Raw genomic sequence first — 23,086 nt, forward strand, 5'->3', positions numbered from 1 at the left:
GGTTTCTCCAATGTTTTCTAATAATTTGATGGTGTCAGGTCGTAGATTTAGGTCTCTAATCCATGTTGAGTGGATTTTTGTGTAAGGTGTAAGGTAGGGATCTTGCTTCATGCTCTGCATGTGGAAATCCAGTTTTCCTAGCACCATTTATTGAATAGACTGTCCTTACTCCAGGGATTGGTTTTGGATCTTTGATCAAATATAAGTTGGCTGTAGGTGTTTGGGTTGATTTCTGGTGTTTCAATTCTGTTCCATTGGTCTATCCATCTGTTTCTGTACCAGTACCATGCTGTTTTGATTACAACTGCCCTGTAGTAGGTCCTGAAATCTGGTATTGTGATGCCTCCGGCTTTGTTTCTGTTGTACAAGATTGCTTTAGCTGTTCGAGGTCTCCTGTGCCTCCATATGAATTTCAGCATCACTTTTTCCAGATCTGAGAAGAAGGTCTTTGGTATTTTGATTGGTATCACAATAAATCTATAAATTGCTTTTGAGAGAATGGACATTTTGATGATATTGATTCTTCCAATCTATGAGCATGGAAGATTTTTCCATTTTTTCGTATCTTCTTCTATTTCTTTCTTTAAGATTTTGTAATTCTCATTGTAGAGATCTTTGACATCCTTGGTTAAGTTTATTCCAAGGTATTTGATTGTTTTTGTAGCTATTGTGAATGGGATTGATCTTAGAAGTTCTTCCTCAGCCATGGCATTGTCTGTGTATACAAAGGCTGTTGATTTTTGTGCATTGATTTTATACCCTGCTACTTTGCCAAACTCTTCTATGAGTTCCAACAGTCTCTTAGTAGAGTTCTTTGGATCCCCTAAATAAAGAATCATATCGTCTGCAAAAAGGGATAGTTTGACTTCTTCCTTCCCAATTTGTAACCCTTTCATTTCTTTTTCTTGCCTAATAGCTCTGGCTAAAACTTCCAGAACTATGTTAAATAGCAGTGGTGAGAGTGGGCATCCCTGTCTGGTACCAGATCTCAGTGGAAATGCTTCCAACTTTTCCCCATTCAATAGGATGCTGGCTGTGGGTTTTTCATAAATTGCTTTGATTGTATTGAGGAATGTTCCTTCTATACCCAATTTGCTTAGAGTTTTCATCATGAAAGGGTGTTTTATGCTTTCTCTGCATCTATTGAGATAATCATATGGTTTTTCTTCTGCAGTCTGTTAATGTGGTGTATCACGTTGATTGATTTGCGAATGTTGAATCATCTCTGCATACCAGGGATAAATCCCACTTGGTCTGGGTGGATGATCTTTCTGATGTGTTGTTGAATTCTATTGGCCAGAATTTTATTGAGGATTTTTGCATCTATGTTCATCAGGGATATTGGTCTGTAATTCTCTTTCAATACTGCATCTTTTCCAGGTTTAGGAATTAAGGTGATGCTGGTTTCATAGGAAGAATTGGGGAGGATTTCTTCTTTTTCGATCGTTCTGAATAGTTTGGGAAGAATTGGAGTTAGTTCTTCTTTAAATGTCTGGTAGAATTCAGCAGTGAATCCATCCGGTCCTGGGCTGGAAGTCTTTTTCTCTCTGTGTCTCCCCTCTATTACTTTGCCTCTCAAATAAAATAATCTTTTTTAAAAAATCCAGCACTGCTAGTCAGGAGCTTTTTTGTTGATTTGTTTTTAGATTTATTTATTTATTTGGAAAAACAGAGTTACAGAGAGAGAACCTCCATCTGCCAGTTCACTCCCCAAATGGCCAAAACAACTGGAGCTTCCCTCTGGGCCCCCAACATGGGTCATCCAAGGTGCTGGGTCATCCCCTGCTGCCTTTCCCAGGCCATTAGCAGAGAACTGGATCAGAAATGGAGCAGCCAGGACTCAAACCAGCACCCATATGGGATGATGGCACTGCCAAGCCGCGGGCTTTACCCTCTCTGTCACAATGCCAGCCCTGTTCATAAAGTAAATCTTAAAGTTAAGGCCCTATCTCCAAATACATCCAAATATACTCTGAGGTCCCCAGCAGGAGGCTGGAACAGTGAAGCAGCACATGGCCCGGGGAGGCTGGGAGGTGCCGAGGAGGCCTGGTGGTCCCCGGGGCTCCTGCTTGGTTTCAGAGTGACTCTGAGGCAGATGCAAATCAGGTGGCATGGGGAGCGAGGAGGGCATGGGGGGCTTTGGGGAGACAGGAGAAGCAGTGTCCACAATCAATAATTTATGGCTGGATGCCAGCAGGAGGGCGTTGTCATGGCAACAGGTCAGCCAGGCTCTGCTCTGCCTCCCTCCCCCTGCCTAGCATTCTGTTTGACATTTCCCTCTGTGTCTCAGGAGGTCCAGTGGGGAGGAGCCTGCCTGCACCTGCTTGCTCAGCGCAGGGCCTCAGAGGTTCCTGGCAGTGGTGGTGCCTTCTCCTCGTGGCTCTGTGGCCCTGGGGCCAACGAGCAGAGCCAGAATCCTTATCCCTCTTCTGGAAAGACCCCAATGGGAGGTCCCCTCCCTGACTTTCCTACCAGGCCTTCCTCCCCTCCCCTCCCCTCCCCTCCCCTCCCCTCCCTCCCTCCCTCCCTCCCTTCCTTCCTTCCTTCCTTCCTCTTATTTATTTATTTGAAAGGCAGAGTTAGAGACTGACAGATCTTCTAACTGCTGGTTCACTCCCCAAATGGCCACAATGGCTGGAGCTGGGCCGATCTGAAGCTTCCTCTGGGTCTCCCACATGGGTGCAGGGACCCAAGGACTTGGTCCATCCTCTGCTGCTTTCCCGGGTGAACCAGCAGGGAGCTGGATCAGAAACGAAACAGCCAGCACCAGGCCATATGGGCTGGGCCAGGTTGAAGCCATTAGCCAGGAGCTGCATCCTGGTCTCCTGTGTGGTGGCAGGAACGCGGGCACTGGAGCCATCGTGCACCGCCTTCCCAGGTGCATTAGCAGGAGCGGGCGCTGGAGCGGCACTTCATGTGGGGTGCACGCATCCCGGGTGGCAGGTTAAGCACAGCACTGCAGCGCCCACCTCTCCCCTCCCCCGGGCCTCTCCGCACAAGTGGCCGGTTCTCCAGTGTCTCTGTCCCCTCCTGACAAGCTGAACATGTCGGCTTCTACCCGCACCCTGCTGCCCATGCCAGGTGCCTCTGACCTCCAGCAGGGCAGCTGGGAGTGGCTTTCCCCACATCAAACCCCAGGTGACGCAGCCTCGGCTAGAGCAGTGGGTCCTTCCTTCCTGCTGGCCTCGGTGGGTGGGAAGCAGCCAGGAGCGTGCAGCTCCCTGGGCAGGCTGTGCCCCCACCGCACTGAAGGAAGCTCTGTGAGCAGGTGCACTGTTCTTAGGAGCATCTAGGAGATGCTCGTTAAACGTCATGGGACCGACGTGAGAGTCTGAAGGAGGAGGCCTCACAGCGACTGCGTCAGGAGCAGCTTCTCTCCTGGTTTCTCTGCTCCCCTTTCCTCGGAGGCTGGGGCCTGCACCCGGCAGCTGCACTGGTGGAGACCACCGAATCTTCAAAGTTTTTCATGCACATTAAAATTCACTGCTCCCTGATTCCCTGGCTGTCACAACTAATAAGGGATCTGGGCCTGTAATAGCCATTTAGGACTTAATGTTATTAGTCTTGTAATTGCTGCTAAGGGTCTTGTCCCTTTTCTGGGTTTGCAAATCCTCACACACAAAGCTTAGGAAGGCCTACCCCTGAGCCGGAGGCTGGGGCATCCCTGGTGAAGCCGGCAGCTGGGGCAGCCATGGGGAGCTGGGGAGGGGAGGGCGGTGCCTGGGGAGGAGGGTGGCCTGGTGGCAGCTGCTTGTCTCCAGGGAGAGGACAGCCCTGGCCCTGGCCCCCCTGCAGCCCACGGGCTGGCTCCCTGATGGCGCAGAAGAGAGAGCCCTGCGTTTTCACCATGGCCGTGGTGCTGCCAGGATTAGGGTGGACAGGACAAGCAGCTGTGTGGGCAGGGACGGTCCCTGCCCTCCCCGAGGGCACCTCTGCCACGCAGGCCTGTCTGGGCCTCTGCAGGAAGCGACATGGGCTTGGTGTGGGGAGGGGCCAGAGCCCTGACGGTCGAAAGTCTGAGGCCTGTGTCCCCTGCCCCACGCTCTCTGTTCTGTGACTTGTGAGGGTCTCAGCACCACTGCAGTGACAGCGCCGGCCAGGGCCAGCAGCACGGCCCCCTCTGCTGAGGCCCTCCTGCCAGAATTGAACACAGAACTCTGCCTGCTTCCTTACTTTGTGACAAAATACAGATGCCGGGGCGGTGTTGGAACAGCAGCTACCGTGCCGTTTGGGACGCCTGCGTCCATACCAGCGTGCTGGGCTCAAGTCCCAGCTGTGCCTCTGATCCAGTTTCCTGCTGGTGCACACTCTGGGATGCTGTAAGAGGTGGCTCCAGGGCCTAGGTCCCTGCCATCCACATGCCACACGCAGCTGGAGTTCTAGCTCCCAGCGTGGCCTGGCCCAGCCTAGGCTCTGTGGGTGTTTGGGAAATGAACCAGTAGAATGGGGGCCTTCTCACTCTCTCTCTGTATTGTCCGCAGTGCTGCGTGCCTGTCTCCACCCTCTGGGTTCAGAGCCCTCTCATCTCCTGTCTGGAGCAAGCGCCCCCCCCCCCATCCCCCAACTAAGCAGCTAAGCTGCATTCCCCAGCCTCCCCCTCCCCAGCCCTTGGCAGCCACTTGTACGCCTGCTGTGTCTGCGTTTGCCTTCTCTGGATGTCTCGTGTGGATGGAGCTGTACCGTGTGGTTTCTGTCTCTCAGCGTGGTGTTTTCAAGGCATAGCCATGTTGTCACGTGTATCAGTGTTTCCTTCCCTTTCACGGCTGAGTGCTAGACGCCTGTACACACCACGTCTGTTCACCTGTTCACATGGCGGTGGACCGTGGGGCTGCTCCAGGTGGACTCCTGCGAAGCAGCGCCGTGATATTTTTGAGGACGAGTTTTTGTTTGAATACCCGCTTTCAGCTCTTTTGGGGCATATCTCTGGGAGCAGAACTGCCAGCTCCTAGGGGCTTCCAGCTCGCCAGGAAGCCATGGTAGTACCGCCCACCACGCCATAGAAAACTCTCCTAGCAGGGCTGCCGCTCTTAGGGCCACCTGGTAGGTGCCCAGCTTAACGCTGGTGCTGTGTCATGGATAAATGAATGAAAGAAGGCCTCTACAGGACCGAGCCAGGAGCAGGCTTCCTCCTGGGTCTCCGCCAGCGTTTCCTGGGGGCTGGGTCCTGGATTCAGGACCTGCTAATCGCCATACTCTGTCCCCATCTGTGCACACACGCCAGGCTCTGGCTTCTCCTCTGGGAGTGGGTAACTGCCTCTGGGCCCCCTGCAGGCTCAAGGCCTTTGGCAGTCACTTCTGGAAAGTGTGTGCTTCCTAGCCCCTGGGGGGATACAGCCCAGGAATCGAGGGATGGCCTCGGAGCGGCTCCTACTTGTTTCCTGTGGTTCGCGGATGGTCCTCAGCCACGCGTGCCGTCCTGGGAGGCGGCACCCTGTGGGCTGAGTGTCGCTCCTGCCCTGCAGCCACCGTGCAGGGCCTGCTCCTTCCTCCCTGGGAGCAGCCCGCAGAGCCCTTCCTTGCTGTCACACGCTATTGTGACGCTAAGCAGCGTTCCCACTGCATCCCTCCCCGTCCTTCCCATCCTTGGCGACTGTCTTTCAACTCAGGAAGGAACAAAGTCGCCTGTACCCTCCTTGGATAAAAATTTGCCACCGTGGGGTTGCAGGAGGGTGGAGGGGTCATGAAAAGCATGTGCCCCAGCCTTGGTTCCAGAAGAGAAGCCCAGAAAGGCTGGGAGCCAGGCAGCGCTGCTGGAATATGCATGCACCCCCACACCCCCACCCCCACCCCCGCCAGGGAAACTCTTGGAAGGAGACCACACTGATTTACATGTATAACTTCTGCTGTGTGCATTTAAAAGATCCTTTGGAAGGCCCACGATCAAAGGGTTATTGAATGATGTGCACCTCCAGGAAACTGGAGAAGGCTTTTCATTTTGGGAGTTTCAGGCAGATGAAGTAAAAAACACAACCCGGGAGGGAGCGTGGAGGGGTGGTTGGCCCCGGGTGGCGTCGCCCAGCACGCCAAGTCCTCTGCACGAGCACCTCCGCCTTCGGGAGGGTGAGGAGGGCCCTCGGGTGGGGGGCTGGGATCCGCGCACATCGAGAGCTCCGCTGCTTTCCTGATTTTCCAACTCTGGAGGGTGGTGCCCGAGCAGGCAGGCTGGTGAGCCGGCACCTTGGGTTTCTCAAAGTTTCAGGATAGCAAGTCTCTTGCTGAAGCTTGGACTGAGCAGGGCTTCCTTGAGAGGTCTGAGTTGAGCCAGCGCTGAAGTCTCGCGGAGAGGCTGTGGCAAACCTGGAGGCCAGTGGCCCGGTGTGCTTGGCCTCCGGGTGGTGGTGTGTCTCCTCCTCGTTGGAAATGGTGCAGGCCGCAGAGAAAGAGCCGGAAGTGAAGACATCCGAGGTGGCCCGCGGGGAGGGGACGGCTCGGAGAAGTTCCGGCTGGTGCCTAGGAGATTTCAGGTCACGCTGGAGGCTGGTGACTCTGTCCCATTTTACAACCGGGCCCGAAAGTCACTGACAAGGTCAGCGGCTTTTCCAAGCCAAGAATAGTTCCCCTGCACTCCGTCACCACAGTAACTGTCTCCAGCGTTGGAAGACGATCACCCTCGGGGGAGGTGGCACTTCTCAGATCTGTCTCATGTCTTTGTCTCGTTTATTTGGGGTCAGAGATCGATGATTTTGACACAAAGCAGGGGAGGATGCTGTAGCTTTTTGAAATTTTTAAATTGTGAAGGGGGGGCGATGAAAATAAAAGATGTTTATTTTGGTGCAAAACGCTTTGCAATCCATGCGTGGTTTTTTCGTAAGGGGCATTTTCCATGAACGTTCTGAGGACCTGTGAGTGAATGTGTGTGAAATTTACCATTTTAAAGTTTCTAAGCTGGGGGCGTGGCCACATGTTGGACACCGTCCCTACTCTCTTCCCAAAATGCTTTCATCACCTCAAGTAGCCGTCAGCGGCCACGCCCCATTCGCTGCTCCTCCTCACCCTTGGGAATCTCCACTCTACTCTAGGATCTGCCTCGTCGAGAGACTTCAGAGAAGTAGAGTCCTACATTTGTCCTTTTGCATCTGACTTATTCCACTTAGCATAATGTTTCCAAGTTTACCCATATTATTGTATGATTCAGAATTTCATTTCTTTTTATGGGTGAATCATACCATTGTTTTGGGGTGGACACGCTGCCTAGGGTGCCCGCATCCCCCATCTGAGTGCTGGGTTCAAGTCCCAGCTGCACTTTTTTTTTTTTTTTTTTTTTGACAGGCAGAGTGGACAGTGAGAGAGACAGAGAGAAAGGTCTTCCTTTGCTGTTGGTTCACCCTCCAATGGCCGCCGTGGCCGGCGCACTGCGGCCAGAGCACTGCGCTGATCCGATGGCAGGAGCCAGGTGGTTCTCCTGGTCTCCCATGGGGTGCAGGGCCCAAGCACTTGGGCCATCCTCCACTGCACTCCCTGGCCACAGCAGAGAGCTGGTCTGGAAGAGGGGCAACCGGGACAGAATCCGGCGCCCCGACCGGGACTAGAACCCGAAGTGCCGGCACCACAAGGTGGAGGATTAGCCTAGTGAGCCGGGGCGCCGGCCCAGCTGCACTTCTAAGCCGGTTTTCCACTAATGTGCATCCCAGGAGGCAGCAGGCGATGGTGCAAGTACTAGGGTCACTCCCACCACCCGGGAGACTCAGACTGAGCTCCTGGCTCCTGGCTGCAGCCTGACCTGGTTCTGGCTGTTGCATTTGAGGCGTGAACCAGTGGATGGGAGATCTGTCTTTGTCTCTCTCTCCAACTTTCAAACTAAATGAAATAAGTAAAATTTTAAGAAAACATTCCATCATGTAGAAATACCACATTTTGTTTATCCACTCATCTTTTGGGGACATTTGGGTTGTTTCTACCTTTTGGCTATTGTGAATAATTCTGCAGTGAACATGGTCTATAAGTATCTATTTGAGGCACTGTTCTCTTTTCTTTATAAATAATTTTCTTATTTATTAGAAAGCACGTGACCATGTGCCAAACATATATCCCACCTGCTAGTTCACTGTCCAAATGCCTACAACAACCAAAGCTGCACCCAGCAAAAGGCAGGGCCCAGGCACTGAATCCGGGTCTCCTGCATGGGTGGCAGGGAGCCAACTTCCTGGGCCATCAGCTGCTGCTTCCCAGGGAGCACAAGAGCAGGAAGCTGGATGGAGAGCAGAGCCAGGCCTCCGGCCCAGGCGCTCTGAAATGGGATGTGGACATCTCACACAACGGCTGAGCCGCTGTGCGAGTGCCCTCCCCTGGGACCACTCTGGTTCTGGTTCTGTGGAGCATGCACCTAGGAGTGAGAGGGCTGGATCACATGGCAACTCCGTGTTAACTTTCTGAGGGGCTGCCCACCTGACATTGCCAGGAGCAGCGTGGGAGGGTACCCGAGTCTTGGCGTCCTAGGCAACCTTGTTCCTTTCCATTCGTTCATTGTTACTTTCTGCTTTAGTGCTCAGGGTGAAGGCAACCTTGTTCCTTTCCATTCGTTCATTGTTACTTTCTGCTTTAGTGCTCAGGGTGAAGTGCTGTCTCATTGCGATGCTTAGTGACTGAGCACCCTTTTCAGTGCTCCTGAGGCCATCTGATGCTTCCTTGGCAGACTCTGCGAGTCCTTTGCCAATTTTGGTGAGATCCAGTTTAACTATTATTTCCCTTTTGTTCCTCATGCTTTGATGTCACATAAGAATCTGTTGCGAAACCACAGTTTGTACCTGTTGTACCCTGAGAATTTCATGGTTTTAGCTCATTCTTAGGATATTGATCTGTAGTTCCTTAATTTTTGTATATGGAGTAGATCCAACTTCTGCTTGTTAGTGTGAACATTGAGTCGTCCCAGCACCATTTGTTGAAGAGGCTGTTTAGAGTCCAGTGGCCACATCCTGTGAGCTTATTTCTGGACTCAGTCCTTTTCCACTGGTCTTTATGTCTATGGGGGAGGGGGGAGGTGTGTTCTGAAAGGTCGTGGAAATGCATGTAACAGGAAAACTATGCATGGGTCTCAAAAATCACGTCAAAAGAAACTTTAGTTCCGTCTCCATGGACTTTTTGAGGTACCCTTGTCTCTGTGTGCCACGACCACACTGATTTGACCACCGGAGCTTTGTGAGGTTGGGATTGGGATATATGAATCTCTGACTTTGTTCTTGTTTTTCAAGATTGTTTCGGCTCCTTGCACGTTCATAGGAACTTGAGCACAGTCACCCGTGACCCCAGGATTGAGTTCTGTTAGTTGTATGTCCAGAGGAGGGACTGGGGGCCACAGGGAGCCACCTGCCCATCTTTAAGGCACACGTGGTTGAGCAGTTTACTCTTTGCCGGCAGTGGGTGGGAGTTCCAGCTGTGCCACCTTCTCATCAACATTTGCCAGGTCAATCCTTCTGCACAATTTTTTTTAATAAAAATATTTTAACGGGCAGAGCGACAGACAAGAGATCTCCCATTTCCTCCCCAAATGCCCAAAATAGCAAGGGCTGGGCCAGGCCAAAGCCAGGAGCCAGGAACTCAATCCAGGTCTGCCATACAGGTGGCAGGGACCCAAGCCATGGCCTGCTGCCTCTCGGGGTGTGTGCATCGGTGGGAAGCTGGCATCGGAAGTGGAGCCAGGACTTGAACCCAGGCGCTCTGGAGTGGGATGCTGGTGTCCCGAGTGGCAGCGTAGTTGCTGCGCCGAACGCCTGTCCCTTCTGTAGTTTCAGCCTCCAAGTTCAGCGTCAGCCTGCTCTCCCCTTCGAGGCGTCGCCTGCACACCTTGGCTCAGGTGGCCTTGCTTCTGGACACCAGACCTTGCAGGGTGCTCTTGCCCCCTCCCCTGAGGGGTGGCCAGGGTCTTGCTCCCTCCACAGGCTGCAGATCTGGGAAGGCAGAATCAGCCTGCCCGAGGGAGCCTGGGGACTGGGAGCCTGGGCAGAGCGGGGGCTCCGAGGATGAGCGGGGCTGCTGAGGAAAGTGGGTAACCGGACGCCGATGTGGCTGCAGGACTGGCTATGTGTGTGTGGATGGGGCTTTTGGAGCCAGGCCATGCCCTTGAGAGAGGTCGGTGCTTGGGCACCTGTGTTTCAGGGGAACCAAGAAGCCGGCAGAGCTGTCCTGGTGGATCTTGAAGGTGCTCCCTCGCCTCCAGACCCCTGGTCCAGAGAGGCCGGGAGGGCGTTCCCAGGCCCACTGCACACGGGAGCCAGAGACCCCCAGGCCTGCGTCTTGTCCCTGCCCTCTGCTCTAAGGGCCCCGAGGCAGCGAACCGCCTCTCCACTCCCAGCTTTCAGTGTCGGGAGCTCAAGCCGTGGGGCTCAGTAAAAGTTCCCATGGGCCCATGCGTGCAGACCCTTGCCTGGGCACCCTGGAGGCCTCAGAGGGCCAGAGGGCCTGGCCAACTTCTTGCATCGCCACAGGGAGAGCAGTGGATCTGTGCACAGTGAGGCTTGTCCATCACATGCTCCATCAGCCAGGGCACGAGAGGTCACACCCAGCCCAAGGAATGGCTGGCTTCCTGGCAGGGGTGGCCTGGGCCTGGGCCTAGCGGAGGAGCAGGACTTACTAGGTAACCATGTGGTGAGGAGTTCTAGGCAAAGAAAGCAGAAGAGCAGGGGTGTGGAGGTAGCTGCCCTGGCCGTGTGGGAACAGGCAAGTGCAGTCGGATTAGTAGACACTGACCGGGGAGGGGCCCTGGAAGTCGGCCCGGGGCAGACAGCGTGGGTCTGCATGTAGAGTTGCATCCAGGCTTGTCCTTGCCTGGGGAGCACTCCGGGGGCCACAAGGAGATTGGGGGGCTGCCCACCTCTCTGGCTTCTGCCTTCATGCACAATTCCACACACACAGGTCCAGAAACACAGATACAGAGCACATCCCAGGATGGACATAGAAACACTGAGACCAAGAGACCCACATATGAAAACACAGACCCAGACAGCTGTGCGCGCGCGCACACACACACACACACGCACGCACGAGAGAGAGACACTGATAGACACGCTCAGCCAGCCAGCCACGTAACCACAGAACAGAAAAGCACACACATGCAGTAAGGTGGGGACCTAGGAGCAGACGTCTGCGTGTGCCCACCAGCCAGGCAGGTGCACGTGCGTGCTGAGACGTGGACATGCACCCAGACACTACACACGCATGGTCAGAACGTGCTCATGCTCACAAGGGTGTGCACACACGGACTGAGACCCCTCCCCGACACACACATGTCAAGTCACGCTCCCACACAGGCACACCCTGAGACAGACCAGACCCGCGCAGACTCCCCCACCTCACACCCCTGTCCTGATCTCATCACAGGCTCCCTTTGCACTGACTGGTTTCTTGGTGGCTGCCCTGTGCCGTCCTGGGGGTCTGTCTCCAGGCTCTGGGGGGTGGTCGTAGCCCCCTCCCGCTCAGTGCTGGGATTCCTGCAGCTCCTGTGACGGGGCCTCCCAGCTTCCGACTTTAGGAGTGTGAGCTTCTGGTCGTGGTGGAATTCCTTTCTGGCTGGGTGGTGAGGGCTCTGGACCCTCAGCTGCGGTTGTGACGGGCAGCTAAGAGATGCGGGTGAGGGCCCCTGGCTTGCTCCGCCGTCCCACCCCCCACCCCGCCTATGGGCAGCCCTTGGCCACAAGGGTCACCAGTCTCCCAGCCGGCTATTGCTGGCCTGCGCTGGTGTGGGAGACAGGAGGGCTGGCCCCAGCAGAGGAGTGACCTGGGGTGTGGGGTGAGGCACCAGGATGGGAGGGAGTTCTCCCCCAGGCACACCAGCTGTTCCACAGCCACGGGCCTGGAGCCTGCTGCCCTCTGCGAATGTGACCCACATTCAGGCGGCCCCAGCAGCTGCCCCCACCCCCGGCTGCCACTGCTGCTCCCCACGGGAGAGTCAGGCTCCCCAGCTACAGGTGGCTCTGAGAGATGGCCCTTGTGGCTGCCTCCATGTGAAGAAAAGCTGAGGGAATCGCAAGGAGACGGGCTCCAGCCCGGAGCTGAGCACAGAGCAGCCAGGGGCAGGAGGGGGAGCGGGGTGGGGGGAGCTGCCCTCGGGGTCTCCTGCATTCCCAGGCCACCAGTAGAGGGTCGTGGGGATGCTTGCCCAGTTTTCTCGGAATCCTACCTTCTTTTATTCCTCTTCTGTGCAGAATAAATCCAGGCTCCCCCTGGATGCCTTCCGACCCTGCTGACAGGAAGAGGGGCTGCCCACAGTGTCCGTGCTGGATTTTGGGGCCGGTCCTGCTGTGTTTGGGGGAGGGGAGAGCAATGGCCTAGCAGCCTACCCTGCCAGAGAGACTGGAGGGGACTCCCCCAGGCATCGTCAGCCTGGAGCTCAGCGGGAGCCAGCAGGTGGGAGTGAGGCTCAAGGGCCAGGAGAGACGGCTCTGCCGGAGAGGCGCCAGGGCTCCCCCTGTGCCGGAGGAGGTGCCAGGGCTCCCCCTGTGCCGGAGGGGGCACCAGGGCTCCCCCTGTGCCGGAGGGGGCGCCAGGGTTCCCCCTGTGCCGGAGGGGGCGCCAGGACTCCCCCTGTGCCAGAGGAGGTGCCAGGGCTCTCCCTGTGCCGGAGGGTGCTCCAGGGCTCCCCCCTGTGCCGGAGGGTGCTCCAGGGCTCCCCCCTGTGCTGGAGGAGGTGCCAGGGCTCCCCCCTGTGCCGGAGGGTGCTCCAGGGCTCCCCCTGTGCCGGAGGGGGCGCCAGGGCTCCCCCTGTGCTGGAGGAGGTGCCAGGGCTCCCCCCCCGTGCCGGAGGGGGCGCCAGGGCTCCCGTGCTCCATGTGGTGCTGGCCAGGGCGACTCTGCAAGGGATCCTTGCAGTTTAACGGAAGTGATTTATACTCTTGGCAGCCACCTTAGAAAATAGAACAAGCACAAAGGGAAAAAATGCGAATTATCCGTCTCCCCAGCCGGAGGCAGTTGTTCATATCCTACTTCGTGTGGTTTGTTGCTTCATCTCCCTTTTTACTAAAATGTTTCGTCGCTTTAGTAGCTGTACGGTATCTCATTGTTTATGACGTGGGAATAATATCTGTATTTTCTTAGCATTTACCGTACGCACTGGGCACTGTCATTTGTTGAATCCTTATGACTTGATGCTTGTGCTGTTAGTATCCCAGGGGCACAGATGAGAAGCTGCCCAGGGTAACCCAGCCGGTGAACGGTAGAACCAGATGTAGAGCCCAGGTCTCCTGGCTCCAGAGCTCTTAGGTTTCGCACACTCTTCTGCCTCTCGGGCCACACACCCCGCACCACGGGGTCTCTCGCTTCCTCTAGGGAGGCTCTGGAGCGGGTTTCTAAGCGTCTGTGTTTTATGATTATAAATGCTACCCTGATGAGCCTTTGTGTGACTTTGATATTCTGATAGTCCCTGGTTACTTATTTGAGATTCACCCCCCAAAATGGAAGTTAAGGCACAAAGGGCACAAAGAGGTAAGGCTCTCAGATGTTGTCCTAACCTTCCCCCCAGGAGGCTGCCCCCACCAGAGGGCGGGGCTGCTGGGTTTAGCGGCTGAGAAGCCGGCCACGGACGCCTGCTTGTGTGTGGCGGGGCGCGTGGATGGTGTTTCGCAAGGGCCAGTTGAGGGACTGGAGAGATGTAACCTCCAGAAGATTTGGATCGTGGGGTGGGGGCCTGGGGACATGCATGTGGCTGCTGCGTGGAAGAGCTCTGCCCCAGGCCTTACGCACAAGTGGCCCCGTGGGCTGCAGCTGCAGGCAGCACCCAGACGTGGAAAGCACGGGGTGGGAGTTGAGGACCTGGACTGTCTGCCGCCCTGTCTCTGGCTGGTGTGGACCGTGCACGGGGAGGGCCACACGCCGCACCCCTCACACACAGTCAACATTACGTCCGACTGCTCCCCGGCTCGGGGTGGGGGCGCGGTCTGTTCCCATCCCACCCCCACCTCGGGGAGCCTGGCCCGGCCTGGTACCTCTGTCCGTCTCACGGGGCACAGCCTGGCCTGTGTCATGGGCCACACAGCTCCTGCATTATGTATGAGGGGACCCAGCAGTGAGCGAGGGAGGGCCGGGTGGTGATTAATAAACAGGCGTATTGTGTGGCGCTCCATTCACGGCGCTCTCCGAGGACGTGGTGGGCTCGAGATAATAAAGCCCTGTGTATGCCACAGAGGCCTGGGAGGTGGCCAGGGCGGGCTGGCAGGGAGCTGGGGCGCCCGGAATGGCTCTGAGTCCAGCTAGGGCCCGACTGCTGTGTTTGCTCTGAGGCTGACCCCCGGGCGGGGAAGGTCTAGCTGGGCTTTTGCCCGCGCCTAAGTCTGCCCCTGGCATGGGCCTTGCACACCTGTCCCTACAGGGGGAGCCTGAGAAGACAGCAGATGAACCTGGCCGGGACTCCCTCACGAGAGAGGTAGGATGGCGAGTTCGCCCTGCCTCTGTCCCCATCCCCGCCCCGTTCTGCCCTTGGACTGCGGTGGGGTGTGGTTGTGACAGCTGCCTGATGGTGCTGGTGTTGGTAGCGTACATCCTAGCCCGGGAAGTGGGTGCTGTCAGGGTGTGGAACGGAAAGCAGGCAGGCTGGGAGGGAGGGCGGCCAGGTGATCACCGTCTCCCGTCGTGAGAACGAGAGGCCAAGGGCAAGCTTCCAGAGCCTCGGCGTGGTTGGGCAGGGAGCTGTGGTCTGGCCCCACGGACGTCTGGGCAGGGAGAGCTCGGGGTCGTGTTCTCACCAAGCCTGCTCACGTTAGTGCTGGGATGGGCCCTCTCCGGCGCTGGCCCTCGATGCTCTCCTAGAGCACTTCGCTCTGGGCACCATCCCAGCCGGCCCTCTCCCCTCCAGCCCCGCTGGCCAGCCCGAGCTTCTTGTCTCTAGATGGCTGGGAGGAGGTGGGAGAGGCCCTTCGGCTCACGCTGGCTTCTCTGGGTGGACGGCAGGAGGTCGCTTGGGGGACCCTTGGCTTCTTGTCCCTTAGCGCTGAGACGGAGCAGGTGAAGCTGGCGCCGGGCTGGGTCACGTGGTCGTGTCCGGGCCTGAGGATCCTCGCTTGGACCTCGGGAGTGGCTGTGGCCCAGGACCCCCTGAGCTGGAAACCCTTTCATCTCAAGACAGCTCTGAGGAACTGGGTGTAGGTGTGGGTGTGCGGTGGGGACGACAGCCTGTCCTGCCTTCCCTGTGCGTGCAGGCCTTCCCGAGGCAGAGCCGTGGGCCCAGTGACTTCAGGGTTTTGATTGGATTGAAGATTCAGTGATCCTATGAAACCTGGGGAGGTTTGAGGCTGCCTTAGGGCCCCAGGGGACTGGGCCTAGGTTACTGGAGGAACCTTCCATCCTTGGCTTCAATCAGAGGGGGAGAACCCCCGCCAAGGCATGCCAGCCCAGCCCCTGCCCCCCAGGACAGAATGGCAGGGGCTGGGAGATGGCAGGTGCTGCCTGGCCCCCACGAGCAAAGCCAACCACACAGGTTTCTCTGAGCACAGCACACCCTGGCCGGGATGCAGCATGCTGATGGCAGGCGTGGGAGACGTGCAGCCCTCCTGGGCCCTGGGCTCCTGCACACACTGTGGGTGCTCCCTTCCCGTGCTCCTCCCACAGTGGAAGAAGCACCTGTGCTCCTGGGAGCGGGTGGCAGCGAGGCTGTGTGTGGTCGCTGCAGCTGCAGTCCCTGGCTCTGGTACCTGGCCTGGTGGAATGACCTGGCATCTCCATCCAGCTTCGGGGGGGCACCTGTGGCTCTGTTGTCTGGTTGTTGGTGTCGGGCAGCTTCCTGGAAGGCCCAGGACAGAGCTGAAGCCTTCTTCATGGAGGTGGAGTCATCCTCAGGCAGCCCCCTCCCGAGGCTGCCCTGCCAGGAGCAGTGGGCGAGGTGGCCCCTGGTAATGGCAGCACCACCGACATCGGTAATGGTGAAGGTGAGTGCTCCCTGAGGGCTTATTCCGTGGGACCACTCTAGCCCTGGGCGTCTGTCCTCCGCTGGGAACCTCCCGACAGCCTGGACCGTCCTCACTCAGAACCTAGGAAACAGAGGCCCAGGCAGGTGCGCACGTTGCCCGGGGTTACCGTGTCAGTGGCTGGGCCGGGCGTCCACCCAGACCCAGCAGCCGGCCCTCTTGGAGCCCCTGAGTCACGCACGGTCCCTCCTAGAAGGTGACACCGGAAAGTGTGGTGGCCACATGCACTGAGGGCAGATGTGAGGCCACCCTCCCTGCCAGTGTGGGGAGTCTCAGGGAGGCACCTGCCCTACACCAGGGGCTGTCCCACAGGCTGGACCCAGGGCTGACCAGTCAGTCTGGGTTTTCTGAACCTGGGTCAGCAGCAATGTGCTAGTGAGAGACGCTTGCCTGAGCAAGCGCGGGGTACCCCAGCCGGCAGCACCCCAACACACGTGCCCGCCTGGGGTTGGGATCCTGGTGAGAGGCTGGGGAGGCCTGGGAGGCCGGAGCATGCCGCAGAGAGGGGAGCACCCTGGGAGCGGGAGAGTAGCCTGTGGCTGGGTGGACATTTCGTTTCCACCTTTGAGTCAGATGGCGCGAGGCCCTGGGACTCCCATCAGGACAGAGCCCGGGGCAGAGTGCTGGGGGTGGGGGCTGCTTCTGCGTTGGAGCTGCCTTGAGGTGCAGGGGCAGCCAGCACCCAGGAAGCAGTGGGGCCACGTGCTCAGACAGTGGGAGGTGGAGCCAGACGGTTTGTTATGTTAATAGCACCGGCCCCTGGGTTTGCGGCTGACCTGTGAGGTCCTTGGCACAGGAGGAAGAGGGATGCTAACGCGTGGCTGCTGCGGTTCCTCTGGCCTTCTCCTGCTTTCTCCTGCCAACGCTTAAGGGCAGGAGCCGGGGATGGGCCTCCTGCGTGAGCGCCCGTTCCTCTGCCGCCTTCGCAGGTTTCTGACTCCCTGCACCTTCCTCCCGCCTCAGCACTGTCCCCCTGCTGGGGCTCTGGGAGTGGCCGCGTGGCTTTATTCCACCCCTCTCTGCTCCGGTACAGGCTCTCTGAGGACCTACCCCCCCCCCCCCCCCCCGCACACTGTTTGCCCCCTTCGGGCTCCAGGTCCTAACTGCATTTTTCCCAGCTCCTTCGTTTCTCTGCCTGTGCTTGGTCTGGGGCATCCCTGGTTATGCTTCTCGTACACTTCACGTGCCCAGAGTGCACTCCTCTTTTTTTTTTTTTCCTAAGATTTATTTATTTATGTGAAAGGCAGAGTTACAGAGGGAGAGGGAGGGAAGGAGAGACAGTGAGAGAGACGTTCTCCATCCGCTGGTTCACTCCCCAAATGGCTGCAGTGGCCAGGGCTGGGCCAGGCCGAAGGCAGGTCTCCCATATGGGTGCAGGGACCCAAGGACTTGGGCCATCTTCAAGTGCTGCTTTCCCAGGCACATTAGCAGGGAGCTGGATTGGAAGCGGAGCAGCCGGGACTCGAACTGGATGCTGGTGCTGCAGATGTCAGCTTCACCCGCTACACCCCAGCACCGGCCCCAGTGGGCTCTTCTTCTTCTTGTTCTTTTTTTTTTTTTTTTGACAGGAAGTGGACAGAGAGAGAGACAGAGAGAAAGGTCTTCCTTTGCCGTTGGATCACCCTCCAATGGCCGCCACCGCCGGCGCACCGCGCTGATCCGATGGCAGGAGCCAGGTACTTCTCCTGGTCTCCCATGGGGTACAGGGCCCAAGCACTTGGGCCATCCTCCACTGCACTCCCTGGCCACAGCAGAGAGCTGGCCTGGAAGAGGGGCAACCGGGACAGAATCTGGCGCCCCGACCGGGACTAGAACCCGAAGTGCTGGCGCCACAAGGTGGAGGATTAGCCTAGTGAGCCACAGCGCTGGCCAGTGTGCTCTTCTTGACCTTTGGAAATACTTAGGGCCCTGTTTGCATCCAGGTGTGAGCCCAGCACCAGGTCTGGGCGATTTTCGCTGTCGACACAGCGTACTCTCCGGTGGAGGAGACTGAGATGAGGGCCCCAGGCTAGGGTCAGCCCCACCTGTATAAACGCGTTTGAAAAGGAAAAGTAAGTCCCCCCCAAGCAGAGCGGGCTCTGAGTGAGAAGGGCTTTCTGACCACCCCATCACTGCCCCACTGTCCTCATTCTGTCCCTGCAGTAACCCCAGAAGGCAGCTACCACGACCCCCGCTTCGTAGCTGGGGAAGCAGAGAGGTGACCCAGCCACGTGGTGGGAGAGGAGGCAGGATTCCAGTGTGGGGCTGGCTCGAGTCTCTAGAAGGTGCTGGACAGAGTGGCTGTGGACACATCTGCATTCCGTGACCCTGGACCTAGGAGCAGATCCGGGGCTCCTGTCTTCCCAGCTCCCCATCCCTTGGCCGTGTGTTCTCTCGTTCTCTCTCTCTCCCGCTCTCCCACTGTGGGGAAGCTGCTGAAGCTGTCATTCTCCCTGAGAAGAGGGAGGGGAGGGACAGACAGGCGGAGTGGGGATGTGGCGGTGTCTGAGCACAGCGTCAGAAAGGTCGAGGGCTGCGTCCCTGAACCCGGACCGCAGGCAGCACCCTGCAGAGCGGTGATCCAACAGCCGAGGGCTGGAGCCCTGCCTGCCCCACAGCAGCGGCTGCTCAGTGTCCAGCCTGGGCTCCCCTCGGAGCGCTCCTCTTCCCCACACCCTCCCCTGCTGTGGGCTCACTGTAGGGAAGATGTCAGATGTGACATGGTAGTGTCCAGAGCAGTACCAGGTACCAGCCACCTGCCCCCTCCCCACAAATCCCCGACCCAGCCAGGATGCTGTGAGCCAGCTTCTGAGGGGAGGGGGCTGGTGAGGTCTTTGTTTACCTGCCTCTGAAAGTCCAGACAGACGGGGAAGGTGGATGGAGGAGGTGCCTGCAGCCCCTCCAGACTCAGCATGGAGGTGCCTGGTGAGTGAATAACAGTCATTTGGGATGCAGTCTTCCTCCTGCGCTAAGATCTGCCTCCTGAATTCCACAAAGCTAGATTGAGGGAGGCAGCTGGCAAGCAGGCTAGGTAGGGGCTGACTCCTGCTGCAGCACAGACCGCGACATGAGGGGTACACCTGTGGCACAGTCCCCTCTTAGTTAGGGTAGCTGTTGCCATGTGCTTACAAGGGAGCAGTGGGCAGGACAGCCAGAGGCTGTCCGTTGTACTAGGGACTACAATCCAAGAATACTTGTAACTGCAGTATTTCCTCAGTTAGAGTGAGTTTCCTGTGGTCCAACAGGTTTTCCCAGGTAGGTGGTTTGCATCTCTGGGTGGGGCTGGGAACCTTTACCCCTGTAGTTCAGGGACTCTGCCAAATTCCCTGGGGGCTCCCTCCACACCCATCATCTCATTTGCAGCTTCCCCCACCCGTAATGATTGACAGATTTCCATGACTGTAAATTGGCTTTCTGTGCAAATGGAGCCATATAGTATGTGGTGGAGTCTGTGTGGCTTCTGGGGCTGGCTAAGCCTCGGAGGACTAGCAGTTTTTCAGGGCATGTGGAAGGTCCCTGCGAGCAGACTCCCCCCACCCCTGTCTCGGCCCCCTGCTCTCTGCCCTTGTCCATGAACATGGTGTACCGTGAGTTTGTGGCAGGGAGGAACCTTCTCTTCCTTCCATCTTGGCAGTGCGTCTGGGGAGGCAGGAGGGAGACCCGAGTGGAGGGAATCTGGCCGAGGGGCTCAGGTGTGGGGTCCACATGGGCTGGTGGGTGGGAACCCCCCAGGGGTGGAGAGTCAACCTTCTTGGCCACGTTACTGCCATTGTGGCATCTGATGGGGACATGCAAGCTGCTATCCTGGGGCCCTTGACTCTGGGGTTCCTCGTGCTGGAGAGGAACCCAGCTTCAGAGAGCAGGCCTGGGGGCCGGCGCCATAGCATGGACTAAGTCTCCATCTGTAGCATCAGCATCCCATATGGTCACCTGTTTGGGTCCCGACTACCCCTCCTCCGAGCCAGCTCTCTGCTTATGGCCTGGGAAGGTAGTGGAAGATGGCCCAAGTGCTTGCACCCCATGTGGGAGACCTGGAAGATGCTCTTGGCTCCTGGCTTCAGGTCAGCCCAGGTCCAGCCATTGCGACCATTTGGGGTCTTTCAAATAAAAAAAAATCTAAAAGGGGGGCAGCCCTGGACGGGGCGCTGGGGTGCACAGGCCACATGAGGAGGTCAGTCCTCGCACGTGGGACAGTGAAGTGTGTGTTCTGTCCTGTGGCCTGCTGAGCAGTGGGACCACCACACTCATTGTGCTCAGCGTGCAGCTTCCCTGCCCTTGGGCGGGTGGGAAGGGCGCTGTCGACCCATCTCTGGGGGTAGACGTCATTGGAGATGTTTTAAGAATGTTGTCAGCTCTTGGGCAGAGGCGATATAAATTAAAGCCAATACTGTCCTTATGCATTTAACGTGTGGTATTTTTTCCCTCTTTTCTGTCGACGTTACTCCCCAGCTGTAGCAGACAAGCAGTGTGGCGTGTACTGTTGTAACCACTGTAAGTGCAGGGTCAGTGACCCAGGAAGCATGTCCACAGCCTTACACAGGCGTCACCGCCGCCTCTCTCCGGAACCTTTCCATCTTCCTAAGCCAAGGCTGTGCCCATCCAATGCCCTCCTGGCAGCCCCTGGCAGCTGTTTCTGCTCTCATCTCTATGAATTTAACTGTTTAGGGAACCGCATGGAAGTGGAATCACACGTTCTTTGTCTTTTGTGTCTAACTTATTTCAATTAGCGTAGCATCAAGTTCCTCACGTGGCTGCAAGGTGTTTCTTGTAGCGGTTCCAAGACTGATTGGGAAACAGTCACTTAGCGGAGCTCCTGGCTCCCCTTTGAATCCAGCTTCCAATGAACGCACACCCTGGGAGGCAGCAGATAATAGCTCAGAAATTTGGGTCCCTGCCACCTGCAGAGGAGACCTGGTTTGAGTTCTTAGCTTTCTGGCTTCAGTCTGGCCCAGTCCCAGCCATTGCAGGCATTTGGAGAGCGACCCAGAGGGTAGGAGCTCTGTTCTGTCTGCCTGTCTGGGTGTGTGTGTGTGTGTTTGCAGAGAGGCGTGCGCGCCTCTCAAAGAAATAAAAGAGCTAAGGTGTTCAAAAACCTCAAGCTGGACAGTGTTCCCTTGTGTGTCTGTACGAGCTGGATCAGCATTTTGCTCCGTCTGTCCGCTGATGGACACTTGGGTTGTTGCCACCTCTCAGCCTTGCTGAGTGATGCGCTCCTATGGCCCTCGCTGTGCAAATATCTGCCTGTGCCTTCGTGGTATTGAAGTGCCCAGCATCTTCCTAGCAACCGCTCCTGCTTTGGCCTGCAGTCCCCGAGGACCCCGCGTGGCACGCCTGTCTGCCCCTCGCCTAGCGCCCGGTGCGAGCGCTGGGATTCAGATCTTTAGTCTTTGGCGGGTCCCGGGCTGCAGGTTTCCCAGGCAATGGGGTTGTGAGCTCCTTTCTCTAGGAGTTTTCTTTTCTGTGTTTCTTAGTTACTCTTGGCCACCAGCTGACTTCTGGAGTTTGATTCCATTAAGCCTCTTAATACAAGCACAGAACAGCCTTTGTTTCACCAGGGAAAAAGAAACTCAATTTTAGCAAGCATCTACTATGTGCTGGTTGGAGGAGCGCAGGCCTGCAGGATGTACCTTTTTGTGTGGGGTAGGTCAGTGCGGCAGGGTCAGAACCTGTGTCTTAAGGTGGGGAAACCGATTCTGATCCTTGCCTAGGCTTGGGGCACTGATGCTGGCCCTGCAGCCGTGCATGGCTGCTGGGCACGCAGATACAAAGGAGCGGGAGAAACCCGGGACGTTTCTTCTGCATGGAAACCAGGCCTGGAGGTCCCCCTGTGATGTGCAAAGCAAAGCCCTTTGGGCTTCCCTGCCCTCGTTCTTGGCAGGACGGGAGCTTTTAAAGATTTGGTTTTGTTTTTCACAACATGCTAAACTGGAGAGAGACACGTGGAGGGTCCCCGAGTGCCCTCACCCAGCGCCGGCCAGCGCGTCCCTCCCTCTGGTCCACGGGGGCCTCCCCCTCCGGGTGGCAGCAGTTGGTGTTTTCTGTGAGAGGCAAGCACGGATCCGGCATCCTGGAGCTGTCTGTCCCAGCTGGAAGAGTGTTAAGTGTGGTGGGTTGGAATCCCGGTTCACTATTTGGTTCCTGAAGCAACGCCATCCAGGAGGCAAGGCAGGAGAGCCCTGGGCAGACCTGGCACTACCCTTCCTTGGGGTGTTTTCCCCTGCCCTTGGGTTTTGGAGAGGGGAGGTTACCTGAGGATAACCCTCCCTGAGGGGAGCAGCCGCGCGCCAAGGCCGTCTCAGGGCAGAAGCAGGTACACCCCAGGGTGGAACAAGCCTCTGGCCTCTTCAGCAAAGCCCAGCAGACATTTTTTACTTGGAATTTTAATTACATTTTCAAAGATCTACCGTGTGCTGGGCACTGAGTGCTGAGAATGCAACTGTGTCACGTGGGTCCTCCAAAAACAGGAGCTGAAAACCACGGCCTGGTGTGCACCAGAGTACTGTCCCTATGCACCCGGCACCGAGCTCGGGGCAGCCCGCAGGGGCAAGGCCACGGTCTGTGCGGAATGCGGTGGGGGAGGGGAGGGGTGACAGCAGAGGTCCCAGCCTCGTAGCAGGGTTACGTAAAGCCTCGCCAGATGCACTTTCTCACAGGATTTGGGGGCAGCCAAATGGGACATTTTCCTCTTGACATTTTAGAGGAATGTGGGATTTATTTTTATTTCAAAAACAGGGCAGTTCTCTAGGCAGAGAGAGGGAATGGAGGCGGAACTGGAAAAGGAGAGGAAGGGGTGGAGGGGGAGCGTCCGGTAGGGTTTATTTGTTCTTATTTCAAAGCGAGGTTAGCGTTGTTCAAGCCGGAAGAGGGTGCGAACAGAGGAGGTGGTCCTGCAGGTAAGGAAGGGGCAGGCTCTGGTTTGTCCCTGCCCAGACGTCTCCTGGGTGGGGGTCTGGTGGGCGGGGCGTGGCTCTCTTCCTGGGTGAAGCCCGCATGGGGCCTGCTTTGCGACGTCCTGGAGTAAGAAAGCCTCAGCTAATATCTCAGTAGCAGGGCAGCAAGTGATTGGTTTGCAGAGAAACCCATGAGCCTCTTCTGCGTGGTCCCAGGCAGCCCCTGCTCCTCCCAGGTTTAAGCCGTGACCTACTGGGTTCAGGTTAAACTTGGGAGGCTCTGCCCCCAGGACTCAGAGGGCTGTGAACTGCAGAGAGGCCTGGAAACAG

The 23,086-nt window shown here is 57.1% G+C and overlaps 1 protein-coding gene across 22 annotated transcripts in view; it reads left to right on the forward strand.

Annotated features, from left to right (window-relative positions):
- Positions 1-23,086, forward strand: part of NFASC (neurofascin) — a 180,995-nt gene that overhangs the window by 28,266 nt on the left and 129,643 nt on the right. For 7 of the 22 annotated variants that reach the window (XM_070055163.2, XM_070055162.2, XM_070055156.2 and 4 more), the window contains exon 1: positions 22,623-22,759. The exons of 3 other annotated variants lie outside the window; for them this stretch is intronic. Coding sequence is in view for 3 of the 19 variants with exons in the window: in XM_070055161.2 (XP_069911262.1) it covers positions 14,270-14,350 (81 nt within the window). In the remaining 16 variants the exon portion in view is untranslated. Of the gene's footprint in view, positions 1-14,082; positions 14,351-22,621; positions 22,760-23,086 lie in introns of those variants that run through there. 12 more of the 22 variants (XM_070055169.2, XM_070055171.2, XM_070055173.2 and 9 more) reach the window with 6 other exon arrangements.

The sequence above is a fragment of the Oryctolagus cuniculus genome, chromosome 13 (assembly GCF_051225735.1).
Source record: "Oryctolagus cuniculus isolate XC-2025 breed Fujian yellow rabbit chromosome 13, ASM5122573v1, whole genome shotgun sequence".
Taxonomy (NCBI): domain Eukaryota; kingdom Metazoa; phylum Chordata; class Mammalia; order Lagomorpha; family Leporidae; genus Oryctolagus; species Oryctolagus cuniculus.